General features: G+C 38.4%; 2 protein-coding genes across 2 annotated transcripts in view; one reads left to right on the top strand and one right to left on the bottom strand.

Annotated features, from left to right (window-relative positions):
* The window catches only part of RBM45 (RNA binding motif protein 45), a 474,379-nt gene that overhangs the window by 214,140 nt on the left and 242,318 nt on the right, over positions 1-17,921 (bottom strand). The gene's annotated exons all lie outside the window — the stretch shown is intronic.
* PDE11A (phosphodiesterase 11A) overlaps positions 1-17,921 on the top strand; it is a 398,839-nt gene that overhangs the window by 155,722 nt on the left and 225,196 nt on the right. Inside the window, exon 5 of the mRNA XM_017532656.2 lies at positions 8,131-8,195. Coding sequence (XP_017388145.1) covers positions 8,131-8,195 — 65 coding nt within the window. The remainder of the gene's footprint in view (positions 1-8,130; positions 8,196-17,921) is intronic.

Raw genomic sequence — 17,921 nt, 5'->3', positions numbered from 1 at the left:
ATGGAGAGTATTGAAAAAAAAAAACAGATCTTCTGATGATTACCGAAATTATTGTTATTATATACACTGTCATCCCTCAGTATCTGTGGGGTATTGGTTCCAGGATAGCCCATGGATACCAAAATCTACGCACACTCAAGTCCTGCAGTCAGCCCTGCAGAACCCACAGATATGAAAAGTCAGCCCTCCTTATCTGCAGATTTCACATTGCCCTGAGTGCTGTATTTTCAACCTGCATTTGGTTGCGGATGCAGAACCCATGGATAAAGAGGGCCAATTATATTAATTGAAAACAAATTGCATATATATTATAATATATATGTATACACACACACATCATTAATGTATCATGTTACCTGTTCATACATATTATTTCATTTTATTAATAAATGTATATCAATATAGAAAATCAATTCACATCATTAATCATATATATGTTAAATATACATACATATGCATACATAAATATATAAAATCTCCAACTACTGAACCCCTAACCCCACTGGCTATCTCCATTACATCCTGTCCCAAATCTTCTCCACCTCTGATATTTCCTATTTCAGCCAATAGAATCATCACCATGTAGTAAGTAACTCAAGCTAAAAACCATAGAGTAGTTTCTGTAATCCCAGCACTTTGGGAGGCTGAGGCAGGCAGATCACAAGGTCAGAAGTTCAAGACCAGCCTGGCCAATATGGTGAAACTTCGTCTGTACTTAAAAAAAATACAAAAATTAGCCAGGTGTGGTGATGCATGCCTGTAGTCCCAGCTGCTAAGGAGGCTGAGGCAGGAGAATCGCTTGAACCCGGGAGGCAGAGGTTGCAGTGAGCTGAAATCAGGCCACTGCATTCTAGCCTGGGCAACAGAGTGAGACTTCATCTCAAAAACAAAAACAAAACAAACAAACAAAAAAACCATAGAGTAGTTTCTAAGTCATTCTCACTGTCTACATTCACTTGTGTCTATGATCTGTTGCTTCCACCTGGAAACACCATCTCCAACGCTTCCTTCTCACCCATTCTGCCATCTTCTTCACTTTCTTTACTGATTTCTCACTAGGACATTTTTCTCCTGACTCATTTGTTGCTGGCAAACAGGGTGCTCTTTTCAATCAATTACCATTTCTTTTTAAACATTCACTGGCCTTTCCTGTGATTCAAAAAATTGGTAACTGTCTATTGCTTGTACAATAAAGCTCACACTGCCCAACATGTAAGGTCCATCACTTCTGCTTCCAACTTAACTTGCAGTTCTCCTCTCTGTCCTCTGCATTGCTCTACCCTTTTTTTCACCTCTACCCCACCTCCCCATGGTCAGCTGATACATATATTAGTCTATATATCTTTGTACAAATAGTCCATTGAAAGACAAAATGCACCACACAATGAAGATCATTTCATCTGGCCATTGCAATAGGGAGAATGCTCATTAATGAGGAACATCTCTAAGAAAAGGAAAGGTACTTGGGGTTTCACAGAAGCATATAGACAAGGGAGCTACCTACATCATTCATGAGCCTTACAGGAGTCATGAGGAAGGATGGAGAAACGTCTTATTTTGAAATGTGCTAGGGCAGGGTGGTCTGTTCAGGATAGCCAATTCTGAAACAGTGCTAGGGAGATTTCTTTATTATTCCTATTTTGGGGGAGCACAGAGTTCAGGTTAATAAAGTTCAACATTGTCAGCTCTACTGGCAATTCTTTGTAACCTCCCCACTCCCCAACTATCTGTAGTTGGTTTTTCTGCCTTTAGCTCAGTGCCCTTGAGGGCTGATCTTTACTTACCACACCACTTGGGCTCTCTTGTCCTCTGGCTGCCAGTTGGGTTTGACAAACAGAGGGTATGAGCAGAAGATTTAAGGGCCAGAGGAGTGAAAGACACTGGGTATAGTTATTTCCCTTGCTCCTTCTCTATCAGTTCTAGGGGTGCCTACATCCTTCCATGGCCTCTCTTCACATGGATATCAAAATCACCTCCAGGATACCAAAATCACCCTTCCCTTCTTCCCTCCCTCCCTCTTGTGTAACCTCATACCTAGGAGTGTTAACTGCTTTCCAAAGTTGCTAGTCCCTGGGTGCCTCACCATTCCTTATTAGTTTCTTTTCACCCTACTCACACCTCTGCAGCTTGCCCCTTGATTGAATTATGCTCAGTTAAACTCTTGAGAGTTCTCTATTTTCTCCCAGAACGAACTGATTTATTCCCTCAGCCTGTAAAACTCACCCCATTTGTCAGCCTAGAGCATTCCTGCTCGTCATACTGTTCACATGAAGACTTCCTTAACACTTTCCTCCGTGCACTGGTAGCATTTTGGACATACATTGTGGTGAAACATTTGTGAACTGTTTCCTCCTCTGTACTGTGTTGTGAGTGTCTCAAGGACAGGACATGATTTGTGCCCCTTGGTGTTTCTAGAACCTATAACAATGCCTGGTGCACTAAGTATTTGATAAATGCTGACTGTATGAGTAAATGATTAAAGTAAATTGGCATATGTGAGAAATTTATTAAGAAGCATACTAAGAGATGATTATTTAATTCATTCTTTTTCCTTTTTTTTTTTTTTTTGAGACAGAGTCTTGCTCTGTCACTTAGGCTGGAGTGCAGCGGTGCCATCTCAGCTCACTGCGGCCTCCACCTCCTGTGTTCAAATGATTCTCCTGCTTCAGCCTCCCAAGTAGCTGGGATTACAGGTGCATGCCACCATGCCTGGCTAATTTTTGTATTTTTAGTAAACATGGTGTTTCACCATGTTGGCCAGGCTGGTCTTGAATTCTTGACCTCATATGATCTGGCTGCCGAGACCTTCCAAACTACTGGCATTACAAGTGTGAGCCACCACAACCCTCCTATTTAATTCATTCTTTTGCCATTTTCAGTAGTCCTCTTATGGAAAAATAGATATTCAGAAAATTTAAAAACAAAAATCATGATTACTTAGTAGATAATTTTTATTTTGGTACCAGGAATATCTATTTGAGCATAGTTTTTATTTTTTTAACTTGTTTTTAAATTAAAAGAACAAAGAGAAACCAGACCAACTAGCACTTGATAAATATCCAAATCAAAAAGACCTCTTTCCATGGAGCTTTTCCAAAGAACAAGCAGGGAGATGTTTTGTTTACTTCACTTGGCATGTACACTGCCTTCCCCAGGGCGCAATAATCAGGGCTGATAAGCAGCAAAGGGAGCTTGAAACCAGTTGTTCAGTATCATTGACCTATAATCCACTTCTGATATTTCCCTTATAAGATTCTCTTTTTTACTTAGTGTGTGTGTGTATTAATTTATTTAATCCCTGTTCATTTAGTAAATGTACAATAAAATCAGAGTTGGGTTTAGATAGTAAACTTTTTAAATTAATGAAACTAAGAATCATAGAATTGGTCCAAGTCAGGAATAAAGCATAAATTCTATTTATTTATGCTTTTACCTATTGGTATTGGTCATAATTTCTGCAGTGTCACTCTATAGATCCCATTAAATTATATCCAAATATTTAAGCTGTTTTTGCTGTTTATTTTTTAACCCATGTATCTGATTATAAATAATTTTCTATTTGAATGCATTTATTTTCAATTCTTTTTAAAAATATAAGTTGTCTGATGCTTTGAGGAGCAACCAATGGCATGCACGCCTATAATTTGCTGTCCAAAAACACTTGTGAGCATGAAAGTGGGTATTATTAATAATTGTCCCTGGACAACAGGCTTAATTGGAGTAGAACTGTCCCCTGCCAACTGGGGACATATCCTCAAGTATGTATCTTATCACTTACCCTGGTGCCTAAAATTTCTATCATTGCAGTATTGTTTCAAATTTAAAGATTGTGACTTTAGGAATCTTCTTTCTGAATAGAGCTATATTACATGGGAATATTAATGTATTAACCTACCATTACCCACTAACAATTTAGTGAAAGTAACTGATCTGTTCTAGTAATGGCTCTACACCAGAGAAGTTGGCAAACTTTTAAAAATAAATGTCTGGCTACTAAACATTTTAGGCTTTGTGGCCCGTATGATCTCAATTGCAACTATTCACTCTACTGTTGGAGTAGAAAACAGCCACAGACAATACTTAAATTAATGAGTATGACTTTGTTACAATGAAACTTTATGAATAAAAACAGGTGGTGGGCCAGATTTGGCCCATGGGCCATCCTTTGTCCACACCTGCTTTTGAGGACTGAGAGGCTGGCAGATGAATTTACCTCTCAGAATTATGTTACTTCTCAACTGTTTGTCTTGTGGCCCTCATCATTGACTAATTCCCACGAGTATGTTGCCTTGCCTAATAATCTGGTGACTCAGGGTCAGCTTGGCCGTGAACCTAACCTCAGGTTGCCTCCAAGTCAGAGAATCTGTAAGATTTAATCAGCAGCCCTGGGTTCCTGAATATATGGTTCAGACTTGGATTTATGTGACAGTCTGAGATCCACTCTAGAATGGACCTGAAGTTCTTTAAAAGTCAGATGGGCTGGATACAGACTAATTTTACATGCACATAGAACCAAGACTGATGTCTCAACACTTCCTTGATCTTACCTGGCTTTGAGTCGGCAGGGGGCGTTTGCTCACAGTTTCACTCCTCCGTTTATATTCTGTCACTCCTTTGATGAGACTCAGGCCTGCTTCTCTTTTATTCTTATATTGCTTGGATCAGTTGTAGGCCTTTACATGTTTTATTTCTCTTTCCCACCATTCCAAATTCCATTCCTATGTCTTTACATCATACACTTCTACACAATGTAATGGCCCATAACCTAATAGCTTTGTTCAACTGTAGTTAGTTTTATGGATCAGATTTATGTTATTTTATGTATAAAAGTATTTTTATACACATTTATACATTTTTCAAGTATGTATGTACTTCATCTTATCTTCATACTTCTAATAGACTCACTACCAAAATGACTTAAAACACTTCTGAGCAAAAATACAAAAATTCCTAATAAACAAATATTTTTGAGTACCTGCTATATGCTAAACATATAACAGAATGAATGGCAAATTTTCAAATAAAAAAATGAAAAACGGCAGATTTTGTAAGCAAAACCAAACCAACAAATACAAAACCAAATTTTGCTGCATAAAGATAAGGCTTTGAAGCTAAACCTTTGCTTGGAGTTTCCTGACAGCCAAGGTAAAAGAAAAAAAATTACAGGTTTTATAATTTTCTTGGTCTGGTAAAAGGAATCACATCAGCTGATGAAGAATTTTTTTCTGACCCTGAACTTTAAATTTTTCTTCTTTAAAATGGTATCATGTCCAAATAATTTGCTGTTGCAATAACACTTGCTGTTGCTTATTAAAGAGTGAGAAGTGGGATCATTAGAGCTGTGGAATCAGAACAACATGGTTCAAATCCCAGTTCTGCAATATCCTGCTTGCACGGCTTCCAGCAAACCACTTAACCCCCTAAGCCTTAATTTGCTGTCAGTAAAATGAGGATGATATCTACCTTCTGGGATGTTGTAAGCATTGATACATACATAAAGGATTGATTATAATGAGTGCAAAATCCATCATTTGCAGGAAAATGGCCTCTCTATGTGGCTTGGCTCTTTTTCAGCATAGTGACCTCAGGGTAGTTGCACTTCTTGCATGGCGACCAAGGGTTCCAGGCACACATATTTCATCAGGCAAGGCAGAAGCTGTGTTGCCTCTTACAACAACCCTGGAAGCCATGTAGCATCTCTTCCATACGCTCTATTGGTTGAAGCTTTCAGAAGCCCACCAGATTTAAGGAGAGGGGACAAAGATCCTACCACTTGGTAGGAAGGTGGCAGGGTCATATTGAAGAGAAGAATATGGGATAGCAGATATTGTTGTGACCATCTTTGGAAAATAAAATTTTCCACAATGAGTGATTCTGTACAGGCTTAATTCATATTACAATATGAAATGAAATATGTTCTATGGTTGTCAAGGATATTTCCTTGAGTAGAGCTATTGTCATTGCCCTACATTCACCTAGTCACATGCAATTTTCTTTGTAATGAGCCTTTCTTTTCCTTTCTATTTTTTCCCCAATGTTGCATTTGCCTAGCTTGAGTTCATTACCTCGGTGATAAAGCTGTTTTAATATTTAATCTATTCCTAGTTTCCAAATCATTTTCTCAGGTGCCCATCAATTCCTTATAAGTGGTTAATTTGAGAGGCCTTTGAAGCATGACTGCATATGGCTAAGGCAAATCTGAATGTCAACCTTGGAAGCATTCTATGACATTCAGATGGACTCCTTTCACTATAGAGGACTTGTTTTTCTATCATGTGATATATCTTGTCAAAAGAGAATATTGGGGCTCAGAAAAAGGTACTTCAAAGCATGGTGCCTTGGGATACTGAGCACGTTGATCTAAAGGAAATTAAAAGGCTTTAGACTTGAGTCCCCTCAGAACCAAGAACTTCGTGAGCTTTTATTGTTCCTCCTCTCAAGTACAAGATGGAACTCTCTTCCATCTCCTCCCTGACATTTTATCAACTAGAGAATATTATCTCATATCACAGGAAGGAAGACTGAGGAATGTCCCCATGCCCAGACAGACTTTTCATCTGTTCTTCTCAAGACACTCTGAGAGATTACCTGGAGACTTTATCTGCATAATAAGATAAACTTTGGCCAGATGCAGTGGCTCACACCTGTAATCCCAGCACTTTGAGAAGCCAAGGCAGGTGGATCACCTGGAGTCAGTAGTTCAAGACCAACCTGGCCAACATGGTGAAACCCCGTCTCTACTAAAAATACAAAAATTAGCTGGGTATGGTGGTGTGCCCCTGTAATACCAGCTACTGGGAGAATTACTTGAACCCAGGAGGTGGAGGTCAAGATCAGGCCACTGCACTCCAGCCTGTGTGATAGATCAAGAATATTCCCTCCATCCCCCCTGCCAAAGAAGATAACTTTGGTTCACAATGAAATTCTACACCTTACCTTCCTGCCACCTCCTCCAGAGCTCAAAGAAACTTTGTCCCTGGTCATTGTTTTTTGGGCTCATCTAATTCCTCTGAAAATTTTTTCTGCCCTTCAAAATTGCCTACATCCCCCATCCATCTCCCTATAAAGAGGGTGCAATTTAAGCTTCAGCCATCTGACTCTTCTTTGAGTCTCATATTTTATATGGCTTCTGTGCTTCTGCATATTAGTAAATTTGTATGCTTGTTCTCCTGTTAATCTGTCTAGTGTCCGTTTATTTCAGCAAAACTCAGAGGGTAGAAGGAAAAGTTTCCCTCCACCCCTACAAGGGCCAGAAATAGTGCCTTTCTCACTCAACATTTGTAGTGTTGTTGAAAGAGCTAGCACTCTAGTGTCAGTGAGAATTCCGTTCATGCCAGTTGTCTTATTTAATTGTGTAAAACTGAGTACGTTTCTTAAAAAAAATAGCGGTTAGTTTCCTCATCTATAGGCTGAGTATAAAAACCTCTACTTTACAGAGTTATAATAAAGAAATAATTAAAGAAGCTTCTGCTGTAGGACCTAGTTTACAGCGTAAACTCAATGTTAGCTAGTAACAAGAAAAACTACATTGACATTTTCTGTTCCCATAAATTCCCTCTCAACATAAGCCTTGATCAGTTCTTGCACTGATAGGCTAGTGTCACTGGAGAGGTGAGAGATGAAGCATCCACATAAGAGTGATTATTGAAGAAGGTGGCTTCCTCTTCTTTACCTTTTAGGTGGTGGCACCACAAAGTTCACCTGAGAACAAGGATGAGCCAAGCTTAATGATGAGCTAACTCCTGGACCCTGGAGTTGACAGAGGGCATCTTCTTTGAGGGGTGTTCTGTCCTTACGTGGGTCTCTATTGATGTTGATTGGGTTTTTATTTAAGTATTCAAAGGAGATTTTCCTTTATCTGACCTCCATAGCTCATTGTACCCCTAATTGTAAAAATATGTACATGTTTAGTGAAATGTATTAAAACTTTGACAGTGTTTGCTTTGTAAGAAATAAGATACAAAAAGTAGGATGGATACTCCTCTACTTTCCCTTGGAAGTTCTCCATTTAAAATCTGTCTTTAATCTCCAATTATTATAATCATTATAAAGATGAAAATGTTTATTACATTATTTTAAACTTCAATAAAGCTTTAATTGACCTGGATGTATTATCTTTCCATGCAACAGGTGGTGAAATTTACCAAGTCCTTTGAATTGATGTCCCCGAAGTGCAGTGCTGATGCAGAGAACAGGTAGGGCTTGTGGGGTTCATGTTTGTCTTTTGATGTTCTTTGGTCCTTGGTGTTAGCAGCATTGCATAATTCTTAGAAGATAGTAGTAGTTCTTTATGTTAGCAAGTACAATCAAATATCACTCTTCTGTATTTCGGGGCTTAAATCAAAACTATAGCTCAAAAATAAATGCGTATATATTTAGTTTGCAGTCAGTTTTTAGGGCCAAATTTTAGGACTTGTAATAGGATTAAAATATTGCCTTGAGCCTATAGTCTTCTTTTCCCTGAACTTTGTAAATTTTGTTTGTTTGTTTGTTTGTTTTGTTTTTTAAGATGGAGTCTCGCTCTGTTGCCCAGGCTGGAATGCAGTGGCATGATCTTGGCTCACTGCAGCCTCTGCCTCCTGGATTCAAGTGATTCTCCTGCCTCAGCCTCCTGAGTAACTAGAATTACTGGGGTGTCCATACCTGGCTAATTTTTGTATTTTTAGTAGAGACAAGGTTTCACCATGTTGGCCAGGCTGGTCTTGAACTCCTGACCTCAAGTGATCTGCCTGTCTTGGCTCCCAAAGTGCTGGCATTGCAGGTGTGAGCCACTGCACCCAGCCACCTTGTAAGGTTTTGAAATAAATCTTAAGATATTCTGCCGACTCCTGAACTTCAAATCCAAGTCATTTAGGTAAGTTAATATGGAATAGTACTGGAGCAAACCTATTTTCTTTAAGCCAACAGTTTCCATTTCTCTTCACATTGCATATTTGACTAAATCTTTTAATAAATAAAGGAAAATTTTGGATAGATCCTAGCTGTATGGACTGCCTAATTTTCTGCTTTATTTTGGCCCTTTGTTTCTCTTCCTCCCTTTTGTCTGCTCATATTTGGCCAATAACATCCTTTTGGAAAAATGACTGAAGGTTTTCAGTAATTTGCTTTTTGTTTTGATTGGCGTCTTTGAGGCTGTAACAGGGTAGAAGTGAAGATTGCAAGCAATCAGTGAATTTCTCTTAGCTTTTTACTGCCTTGAATAAGAGCCATGTTGCTGCAAAAATTCCCCTTGGTTGCTCTCTCCAGAGGAAGTGTTAATAAATAGTGAAATTAACCAAAATGCAGACATGGAGAAAGAATTGTAAAGTACTCAGGGCAGTATGATGATGATCACAATGACGATGACATTGGTACTAAAATATATGCAACTTCGATTTTTCTTAATGCTAGGTGTTCCATGTAGTATGCTAAATGATTCATAAGCATTTAATCCCCAAAACAATCTTTTGAAGTAGGTGTTCCCCACATGTGACAAAGGAGAAAACCAAGGTTCGTCAAGTTTAAGTAACTTGTTGGAGGCCCCACAGCCACTAAGTAGTAGCCACCAAGGACAAGATCACCTAGCTAAGATTCTTCCGACCTCTGAAGTTTGATTCCATAGCTACACATCATTTAAAATCTGGTAGTTGATCTCATCTGGTGAATACCTACTGGGTTAATGCTTCCCAAATCTAATGGGTCAATAAGAATCAGGCTTAGACAAGTTAGTAGAAACTAAATTCTCAGGACCCACGCTGAGAGATTCTGATTCAGTACTTCGGAAGTGAAGTCCTAAAGGTCTATATGATCTAAAGGCCCTCTGGGTAATACCTATTTCAAGATGTCATAGTTAAGAGCAATTTGATTTTTATATCTATCATTACCTTTAAATTAAAAAAATAGAAACAAGTAAATAAAAAGTAAATTACTTTTTATCAAGTGCATGAAGTTTAAAAGCTGCCTTTGCTACATACTATATAACTCCATTTACAGGGCATTCTTAAGACGTCAAAATTATAGGAAAAGAAAGCAAATCAGTAGTTTCCAGGGGCAGGAGATGGAGAGAGGGGTTGACTTCAAAGGGGTAGAGGGTTGTGATGGAACCATTCTGTATCTTGCTTGCAGTGGTGATTATACAACTATATTTGTCAAAACTTGCAGCAATCTACCCAAAAAAGGGTGAATTTTACTGTCTGTAAATAATACCTTAAAATGGAAATTGAAATGGCAAAAAGAGTCTTTGGTAAGAGGTTTTATTATTCATAAAAATGAATTTTATGTTCACATCTATGTCTGTGTTCACATCTATATCTTTTGACCCTTTGTTTCTTTTCCTCCCTCTTGTTTGTTCACATTTATGTTCACATTCATATCTCATACCAGCTAATCTATATGTAACAAAGATATTTAAGCGTAAAAAGTTACTAGTGGTATATTCAGCAATTTTCCTGAATTGTTGTGAAACAACATGAAATACAATAGAAAAATATCTATTCATGCCGATTTATTTAGCTATTCATTACCGCATATAAGTTCTGTCTCTCATATATGAGAAAGCAAAGCTTTATTGAGTTACTAAAACACAACCTTTGAAGTCCTAATGCTTCAATATTGTTATTTTTTATGCTGCTGAACATGTTCTCATGGTCACTTCATAGTTAAATACTTCTTTTTTTTATTATTATTTTTAATGCTGAGAGAACTTCCATGTCAAAATGAAATGACCAAAGACCTAGACTGCCCTTGGCAAACTTTCTGCTAATAAAAGAAAAAAAGGTCAGGTTTTCTTTAAAGAGACATTTGAAAAGTGCCTTTGAACTTTGACATTATGAGGTAGTCTTATTCATCATTCTATTTATGGCTTTTAAATTAATGTAGAATGATCATTTATCTCAGAAGACCTTTCCATCATTGTCCAGTAATTTTCCTTTTGTAGAAGATGTGGGTTCCTTCAGTCATTTATTGGAAGTTAAAGGAACCAAGACCAGTGACTCCAGAATTTACTTCACCAGTGACATGGAAAGGACATTGAGATGGGCTATGAGTCTACAAATCACAGCCTGATCGCACAGCCTGATCTTTCCTTTAACCTTTCATCATTTAACATTTTAGATATAGATGATGTCTATTCTGTTAGATACTTCAGTCCTCTGAACATCAGTCAGAGTTATAATAGTGTAGTTTTTAGAAGACAGTTTCTATGGCTCCTTGTAACAATGTTTCAGGGTACTATTTTAATGCTGATGAACTCTGCTTTGAAGCTTGCAGATTTTTATAGGTAGTCCTTAAAGCCTTTTTTTTTTTTTTTTAATAAAAACCAGTTTTGCTGACTCATCACTTCTGCTTAGTGTCTTTTGCAGCTTTGTCATTGCTAGTCTCCTGGTGGTCTCCATGCAATGAGTACCAACCAGTTCAAGAGCTGGGAATGATTTGATCCATCCCCCTCCATGAGGTGTGTGCATCTCTTCTAGGACATCATTGGTAACACCCCAAGTGACAGGATTCTCACTATGTCATGATAGCCTTCTTGCATTTATAAGAGGTTCTAGTAGCTAGAAAGGCATTTTATGTTGAATTATATTCCTATAACTTCTATCTGTTTATTCTAAATTTGTTTCTTGGAGACAATTATTCCTTCCTTCAACAGTCATATGTTGAGTACCTACTCTATGCTAGGTGATAGGGCTGCACAGTTTTTTTAAATTAGCGGTCTCTGTCCTCAAGGATCTCAAGGCTAATGAACAGTGGTGGGAGTGGGTTAAGAATATAATACAAACATGACCAGATTTCACCAGGCCTCCAGACTATTGCTTTAAATAAACAGAGTCACATTAATAGTTATAATTTATATATTTGGCTACTTAGGCATTTATCCTATGTAGTATAGCATAAGACCCCTAGTCCCTTGTAAAAGCCATCCTTGAAGTATTACTGGAGTTTCTAAGATTTCTCTTTTTAGAGGTAGGACCTCACTGTGTTTCCCAGGCAAGAGTGCAGTAGTGCAATCATAGTTCACTCTAAACCTTGAACTCGTAGGCTTAAGTGATCTGCCCATCTCAACCTCCCAATTACCTAGGACTACAAGTACATGCTACCACACCTGGCTAATTTTTTTTTTTTTTTTTTAGACAGAGTTTTGCTCTTGTTGCCCAGGCTGGAGTGCAATGGCATGATCTTGACTCACTGCAACCTCCTCCTCCCAGATTCAAGTGATTCTCCTGCCTCAGCCTCCCAGGTAGCTGGGATTACAGGCATGCACTGCCATGCCCAACTAATTTTTGTATTTTTAGTCGAGACAAGGTTTCTCCATGTTGGTCAGGGTGGTCTTAAACTCTCGACCTCAGGTGATCCACTCTCCTCGGCCTCCCAAAGTGCTGGGATTACAGGCGTGAGCCACCATGCCTGGCTAATATTTAAGTTATTTTGTAGAGACAGGGATCTCACTGTGTTGCTCAGGCTGGTCTCAAATTCCTGGGCTTAAGGAATCCTCCTGCTTTGGCCTCCCAAAAGTGCTGACATGAGCCACCATGCCCTGCCTAAGATTTTTTTTAACTAATTTATTACTGACTCATTATTTCTTCCAAGTTGTCACCCATAAATTCTCTCCCTCTGGCCGTGACAGAGCAGTGTCCTATGATGTGGGCTTCTTTGCCCACTCCAGAATTCCCATGGGCATAACTGCACTCCTCATCAGAGCTGTGCCACAGCTCCCCAACATTGTTTTAGATGCACTGGTGACCTTCACGAATCTGGGGAAGGCTGGATGATTTGTGCAGAAATGGGAAGAAGGCACACTTTCTCTTCCAGGTGTCAGTCTGTTGCCTGGTCCCTCAACAGCCCTGAGCGTACCCATTTTTTTACATGCCTTTAAATTCCTAGAGCTTTTGTTAGATGTTAACCTACAGAGATCAAGTGCACGTAGGGAGAGGAATCCACAAGAGAAAAAATACAGGACAGAGTGCTTGAGTAGCCTGAATGTTAAACCTTTTATGAGGACACAGTACTTTCTCCGAGTTCCCTGGTAATGAGTATTGATGATTCCTGTCCTTTAGAGAACCAGTACACTCAAGGAATGATGAGATAATCTGGTACATTTTAGAACAATAGGGAGTTAGAACTAAAAGAGATTCTATTTCCAGAAAGAATACTTTTTCACTAACTGGGAAAATATAGATATTTGCTTCATGAGCATATGGGAAGAAAAGGAGCCAGCTCTTAAGGTTGGTTAATATCAATAGAAACAACAGGACACTATCTCTGAGTTTTATTATGTGCTAAGTACTATACATGAATTATCTCACTTTTTCCTATATTACAGGTAAGAGTTAAAAAAATATATCCTGAGTCATACAGTAAGTTACAGAGGCAATATCTGAAACCTAGTTAGCCTGGCCCTGGCACTAATCCCCTTAGCCATTACATTTATTGTTTGCAAGCGGATTACCAGGAAAATTCAGTAGAATTGCTGAAAGAGCACAATGCCTGGCACATAGTAGTTGCTTAATGATTTGAAAGCACTTTTTTCTTACACTGAACATGTTGAAAGTCATGATGGTATCTTACTACCAGCGATGTCTTAGTGGCTGTTGGTGACACAGTTGTTTCCTGTGCATGTGCAAATTTGGTCAGAGCTGTTTGTGTTGTCACTTCAGTTGTGTATTGTACGTTGTTGGTACTACACAGATTGGACTTAAATGCTGGTTAATATGTCTCCAATGAGATTACAGTATGGTCTAGCATTTAAATAAAAAGTTACTGTTTTTGCAGAAAAACATGGAAACAGGAAGTGGAGTGTAAATTTGATATTAGTGATGAAAATATTTATTTTTGGAAAACTGGTCCTATTTCTGTATGTTCTTTCAAAGCAACAATGAAGGAAGAAACTCTCAAGAAGATGAAGTGGAGCTATGATTTGTTACTGAAATACATCTACAAAGGTCACTTAACACACGCCAAGTTATGCAACTGAAGGCAGAATACATTACCAAAGCTCTCACAATAAATGAAAGAAATTTCAAAACAAGAAGAGGCTGATATAATCAAACTCTTACATGATGCAGGACTGTTACTAAGATGTGGAACATCAATTTGTCAAAAATTTTCAACTGATTGGAAACTGCTTAATGTCCAGTGACATGCAATTCAATTTAGGAAAAACTAGGAATTTAGTCAAATTGGAAATGCTGAGAAAACCTCAGTGTCCTTTGACATGCCTGCCAATTCCAAGAGTACCAAAACAATTAACACTGAGAACATAGATGACACAATGTACAGCATTTCAGTGTGATGTCATGCATGATGTCAGATGGTCAAAACTTGTCACCATATTTCATTTTGAACAACAATATCAAACCAAGTGTGGGAGGCAGAATGTTGCCACCTGAGACACTCACCACTGGTCATATATTCACATTATATTACAAGCCAAAGAGATTACAGAGATAATTAAAATAACTAATCATTGATGTTAAAATAAGGAAATTATTCTGTATTACCTAGTTGAGTCTAACGTAATCACGTGAACCCTTAAAGCAGAGCCTTCTCCCAATTGAGGGCACAAAAGAAAATTGAAGAGGCACAACAGAAGGGAAAAGTCAGAGATATGCACGAGCAGGTTTCAACACATGTTGCTGGTTTCAATATAGACAGGGCCAAATGTCAAGGAAATCTGGACCTCAGTCCTACAACTGTAAGGAGCTGAATTCTGCCAACAGCCTGAATGAGCTCCATTCTTCCCCAGAGCCTCCAGAAAGGAATGCAGGTCTGTCAATTCCTTGATTTTGGTCTTGAGAGATCCTGAGCAGCAAATCCAGCCATGTCATGATGAACTTGTGACTTCCAGCCCTCTGAGATAATAAATAGATGTTGTTTTAAGCTGCTATATTTATAGTAACGTTATGCAGAAATGGGAAATGAATGCACTTTTAGTGTATGAGTTTGAACCCGTTCTCTTATGAAAATGAAATTGAAGTCAGTGCTATTATCTTGTGTGTGCACTCATGCATGTGTGCACGTACACACACATAGAGATGAATGACAGGTGAGCTGATGAATGAGTGGTATACAGCCATGTGGAAAGATGGCCAGGAGTCTTACTTAACCTTCCAAGTTATGTTACCTGTTGATGCATTTTTTAGACATGTATCTACATAGTTAATTTCTAGTGGCAAGACTGGACATTAGCAACCTTAAAATTGCAGCTAACAAACCAAGGAAAAACTACTTGAGGAAGGAATATGAGTTTGGTTTTATCTAAAAACCCTCCAATGACATCTACTAAGTTCAATAAATGATGACATCAAAACTTACAGGAGAGTGTCAGCAGAAAGAAATTTCTGGAGATGATAGCAGAGCACTTTTAAAGATATATGCTACATCATTAATATTCCATTGGCTTAGAGGATAAGATCTGTGAACACTGATGACTCTGAATTGAGAAGTGATTCAGAAGAATGACACTCTTTATTTTCCTTAGTGTATAATCAACTTGTATAGTTTCACATTTTCCTCTAAGAATGGTGTATGATACAATTTATATCTAATCTGAAAGATTTTTTAAAATAAGATTAAAATATTCTAAGTAATAATACATTGCCTTATAGCATTTTTTTTCTTTTAGTGATTTGACAACAGTGCACCTTACCATTGATACTATCATAGATTCAATGACATAATGACCCTAGATCCGCTTTGTTTTTCCTGTGGCTCTTCCACCCCTTAGCTCATCTACATATCCCCCCAAGAGTACATACACCTCAACTTTGAGAAGCATCTAGAGAGTTTATAGTTTCTTTAAATTTTAAGATTAGACAGCCCTGTGACTTTTCTCAACATTAGTTTTCTGCATTGTATTTTTTAGGTTAGAAAAGTGAAACTTCTGTTTCAATGCCTTATTGATTTTTATTTTCTTTACACACTTGTGTGGAATCTAATTTTGCAAAACATCTGCTAGATTACCCCTTCTAGCAAATGGTTTGCAGCCATTCCTGACTTCTCTGCAACTCTTCCTTTAGATTTCTGGCCACCATGATCTAAATCCTATCATTTTTTTAAAGGGAATTGACTTCCACGAGAGGTAGCTCTAGTGAGACAAACCACAGGATGAGCTCTGTAGTTAGTGCAAGGGTCTCTTAGGACGACTCCCAGGGATGTCTGGGTTACCACTCCTTGTCTTTGTCCAGCAACAATGATACATTCAGGAATTAACTTGGAATAGACTATATTAGACTGTAGAGAAGAAGTATGATGAGTGAGGATTTTGTTTACTCCTGAGTGTGCTATTGTACCCTGCAATCATATTGCACTTTTTTTTTTTTTTTTTTTTTTTTTAAAAAATTTCCCCTTTTTTTTTTTTTTTTTTTTTTTTGAGACAGAGTCTCCCTCTGTCATCAGGCTGGAGTGCAGTGGTGCAATCTTGGCTCACTGCAACCTTTGCCTCTGGGGTTCAAGCGATTCTCCTACCTCAGCCCCCCAAGTAGCTGGGACTACAGGTGCATGCCACCATGCCCAGTTAACTTTTGTATTTTTAGTAGAGACAGGGCTTCACCATGTTGGCCAGGATGATCTTGATCTCTTGACCTTGCGATCTGTCTGCCTCAGCCTCCCAAAGTGCTGGGATTACAGGTGTGAGTCACCTTGCCCAGCCCACGTTGCACATTTTATAACTCTGAGATGTACCTGGCTTACATGAGGTGAAGTCCATTACCTAATCAGATTATGAATATGATTCTGGGCCTGGAGGAACGTCTCCATGTACCAGAAGGTTTTATGTGACTCACCCCATTTGGACATTATCACTCAAAAGCATACAACCCTGATGAATCTTTTGGGAATCAGAAATTCTGTTTCTACTTTGAAGAATGTTACTAAATGTCTTTATGTAAATTCTGGCTGTGCCAACTTTATTGTGTATCTCTTAGATCATGACTTTCAAACCTTTTCTGATGCAATCCATGACAAAACTATCCAAACCTAGGTAGTGTATATAAATATACACACAAGTATACACATATATATCTAAGACAAATATTTTATGAAACTATACTTACCTTTACTATGCATCTATATTCTGATCTATTCTTTTAAAAAAAGAAAAACCAAACTAAAACATCTGCTGTCATGACCCACAAAATAGATTTCATGATTTATACTTTGTAGTGACCCACAGTGTGAAAAACACTGCTTTAGACTTACAAGCCTTGTCTGATTTGCCCATGCAGTGCTTGTGGCCTCAATCAGTACCTATATTGGTTATTATTAAATACAGTGATTGCATGAAACTGGTATTTCCCAAGCATTCCAAGAACTACTTCACTCAAATATTTGTTATCCTTCAAATTAGACACCTTGGAGAGTGGTTTGTTTGTGTAAGTCTTTCATACATCTGTTCAGTACAAGTGAATACAATGTATCTCTGGAATCCCAGGAACACATGCAGCCACATTTGGTCCTACCAAGGCCTTTCAGCTACCTTCTTCAAGTTTTGTACTGTAGTCATTCTTAGACATACATTCATGTGTCACTTCCTTGCCCTCCAAAGAACATATGCCAATATTAGATGAGCAAAAGGTTTTTCAGGAGAAAAACTGTGAAGGCTAAAGAGAGCAGAATCAGCCGTAGATGGGGAGAGAATTTGACCATGGTGCTCTGTGGAAGAAGAGAGACAAGTAAGGAGTGAATATGAAGAGTCTTTGGTCATAGTGTGGTTTGGAAAAAATTGCTGCTGGGCCAATGGGAAGTCCCGAGCAGAATTTGCCAGTTGGAGAAATCATGCATCCACAGGAGTGACCTAGTTCCTATCCTCACCACACTCAGTCATTGGCAGGAAACAGCTCCAAGGGAAGCTTGGACCCAGAGGTGGTCAATCAACTATGCTTCCTGATGAGGTTCTCCTAAAGAAAGATGTGAGGGCCGGGCGCGGTGGCTCACGCCTGTAATCCCAG

The sequence above is a fragment of the Cebus imitator genome, unplaced genomic scaffold (assembly GCF_001604975.1).
Source record: "Cebus imitator isolate Cc_AM_T3 unplaced genomic scaffold, Cebus_imitator-1.0 Scaffold78, whole genome shotgun sequence".
Taxonomy (NCBI): domain Eukaryota; kingdom Metazoa; phylum Chordata; class Mammalia; order Primates; family Cebidae; genus Cebus; species Cebus imitator.
This window is presented reverse-complemented; position numbering and strand designations above follow the sequence as displayed.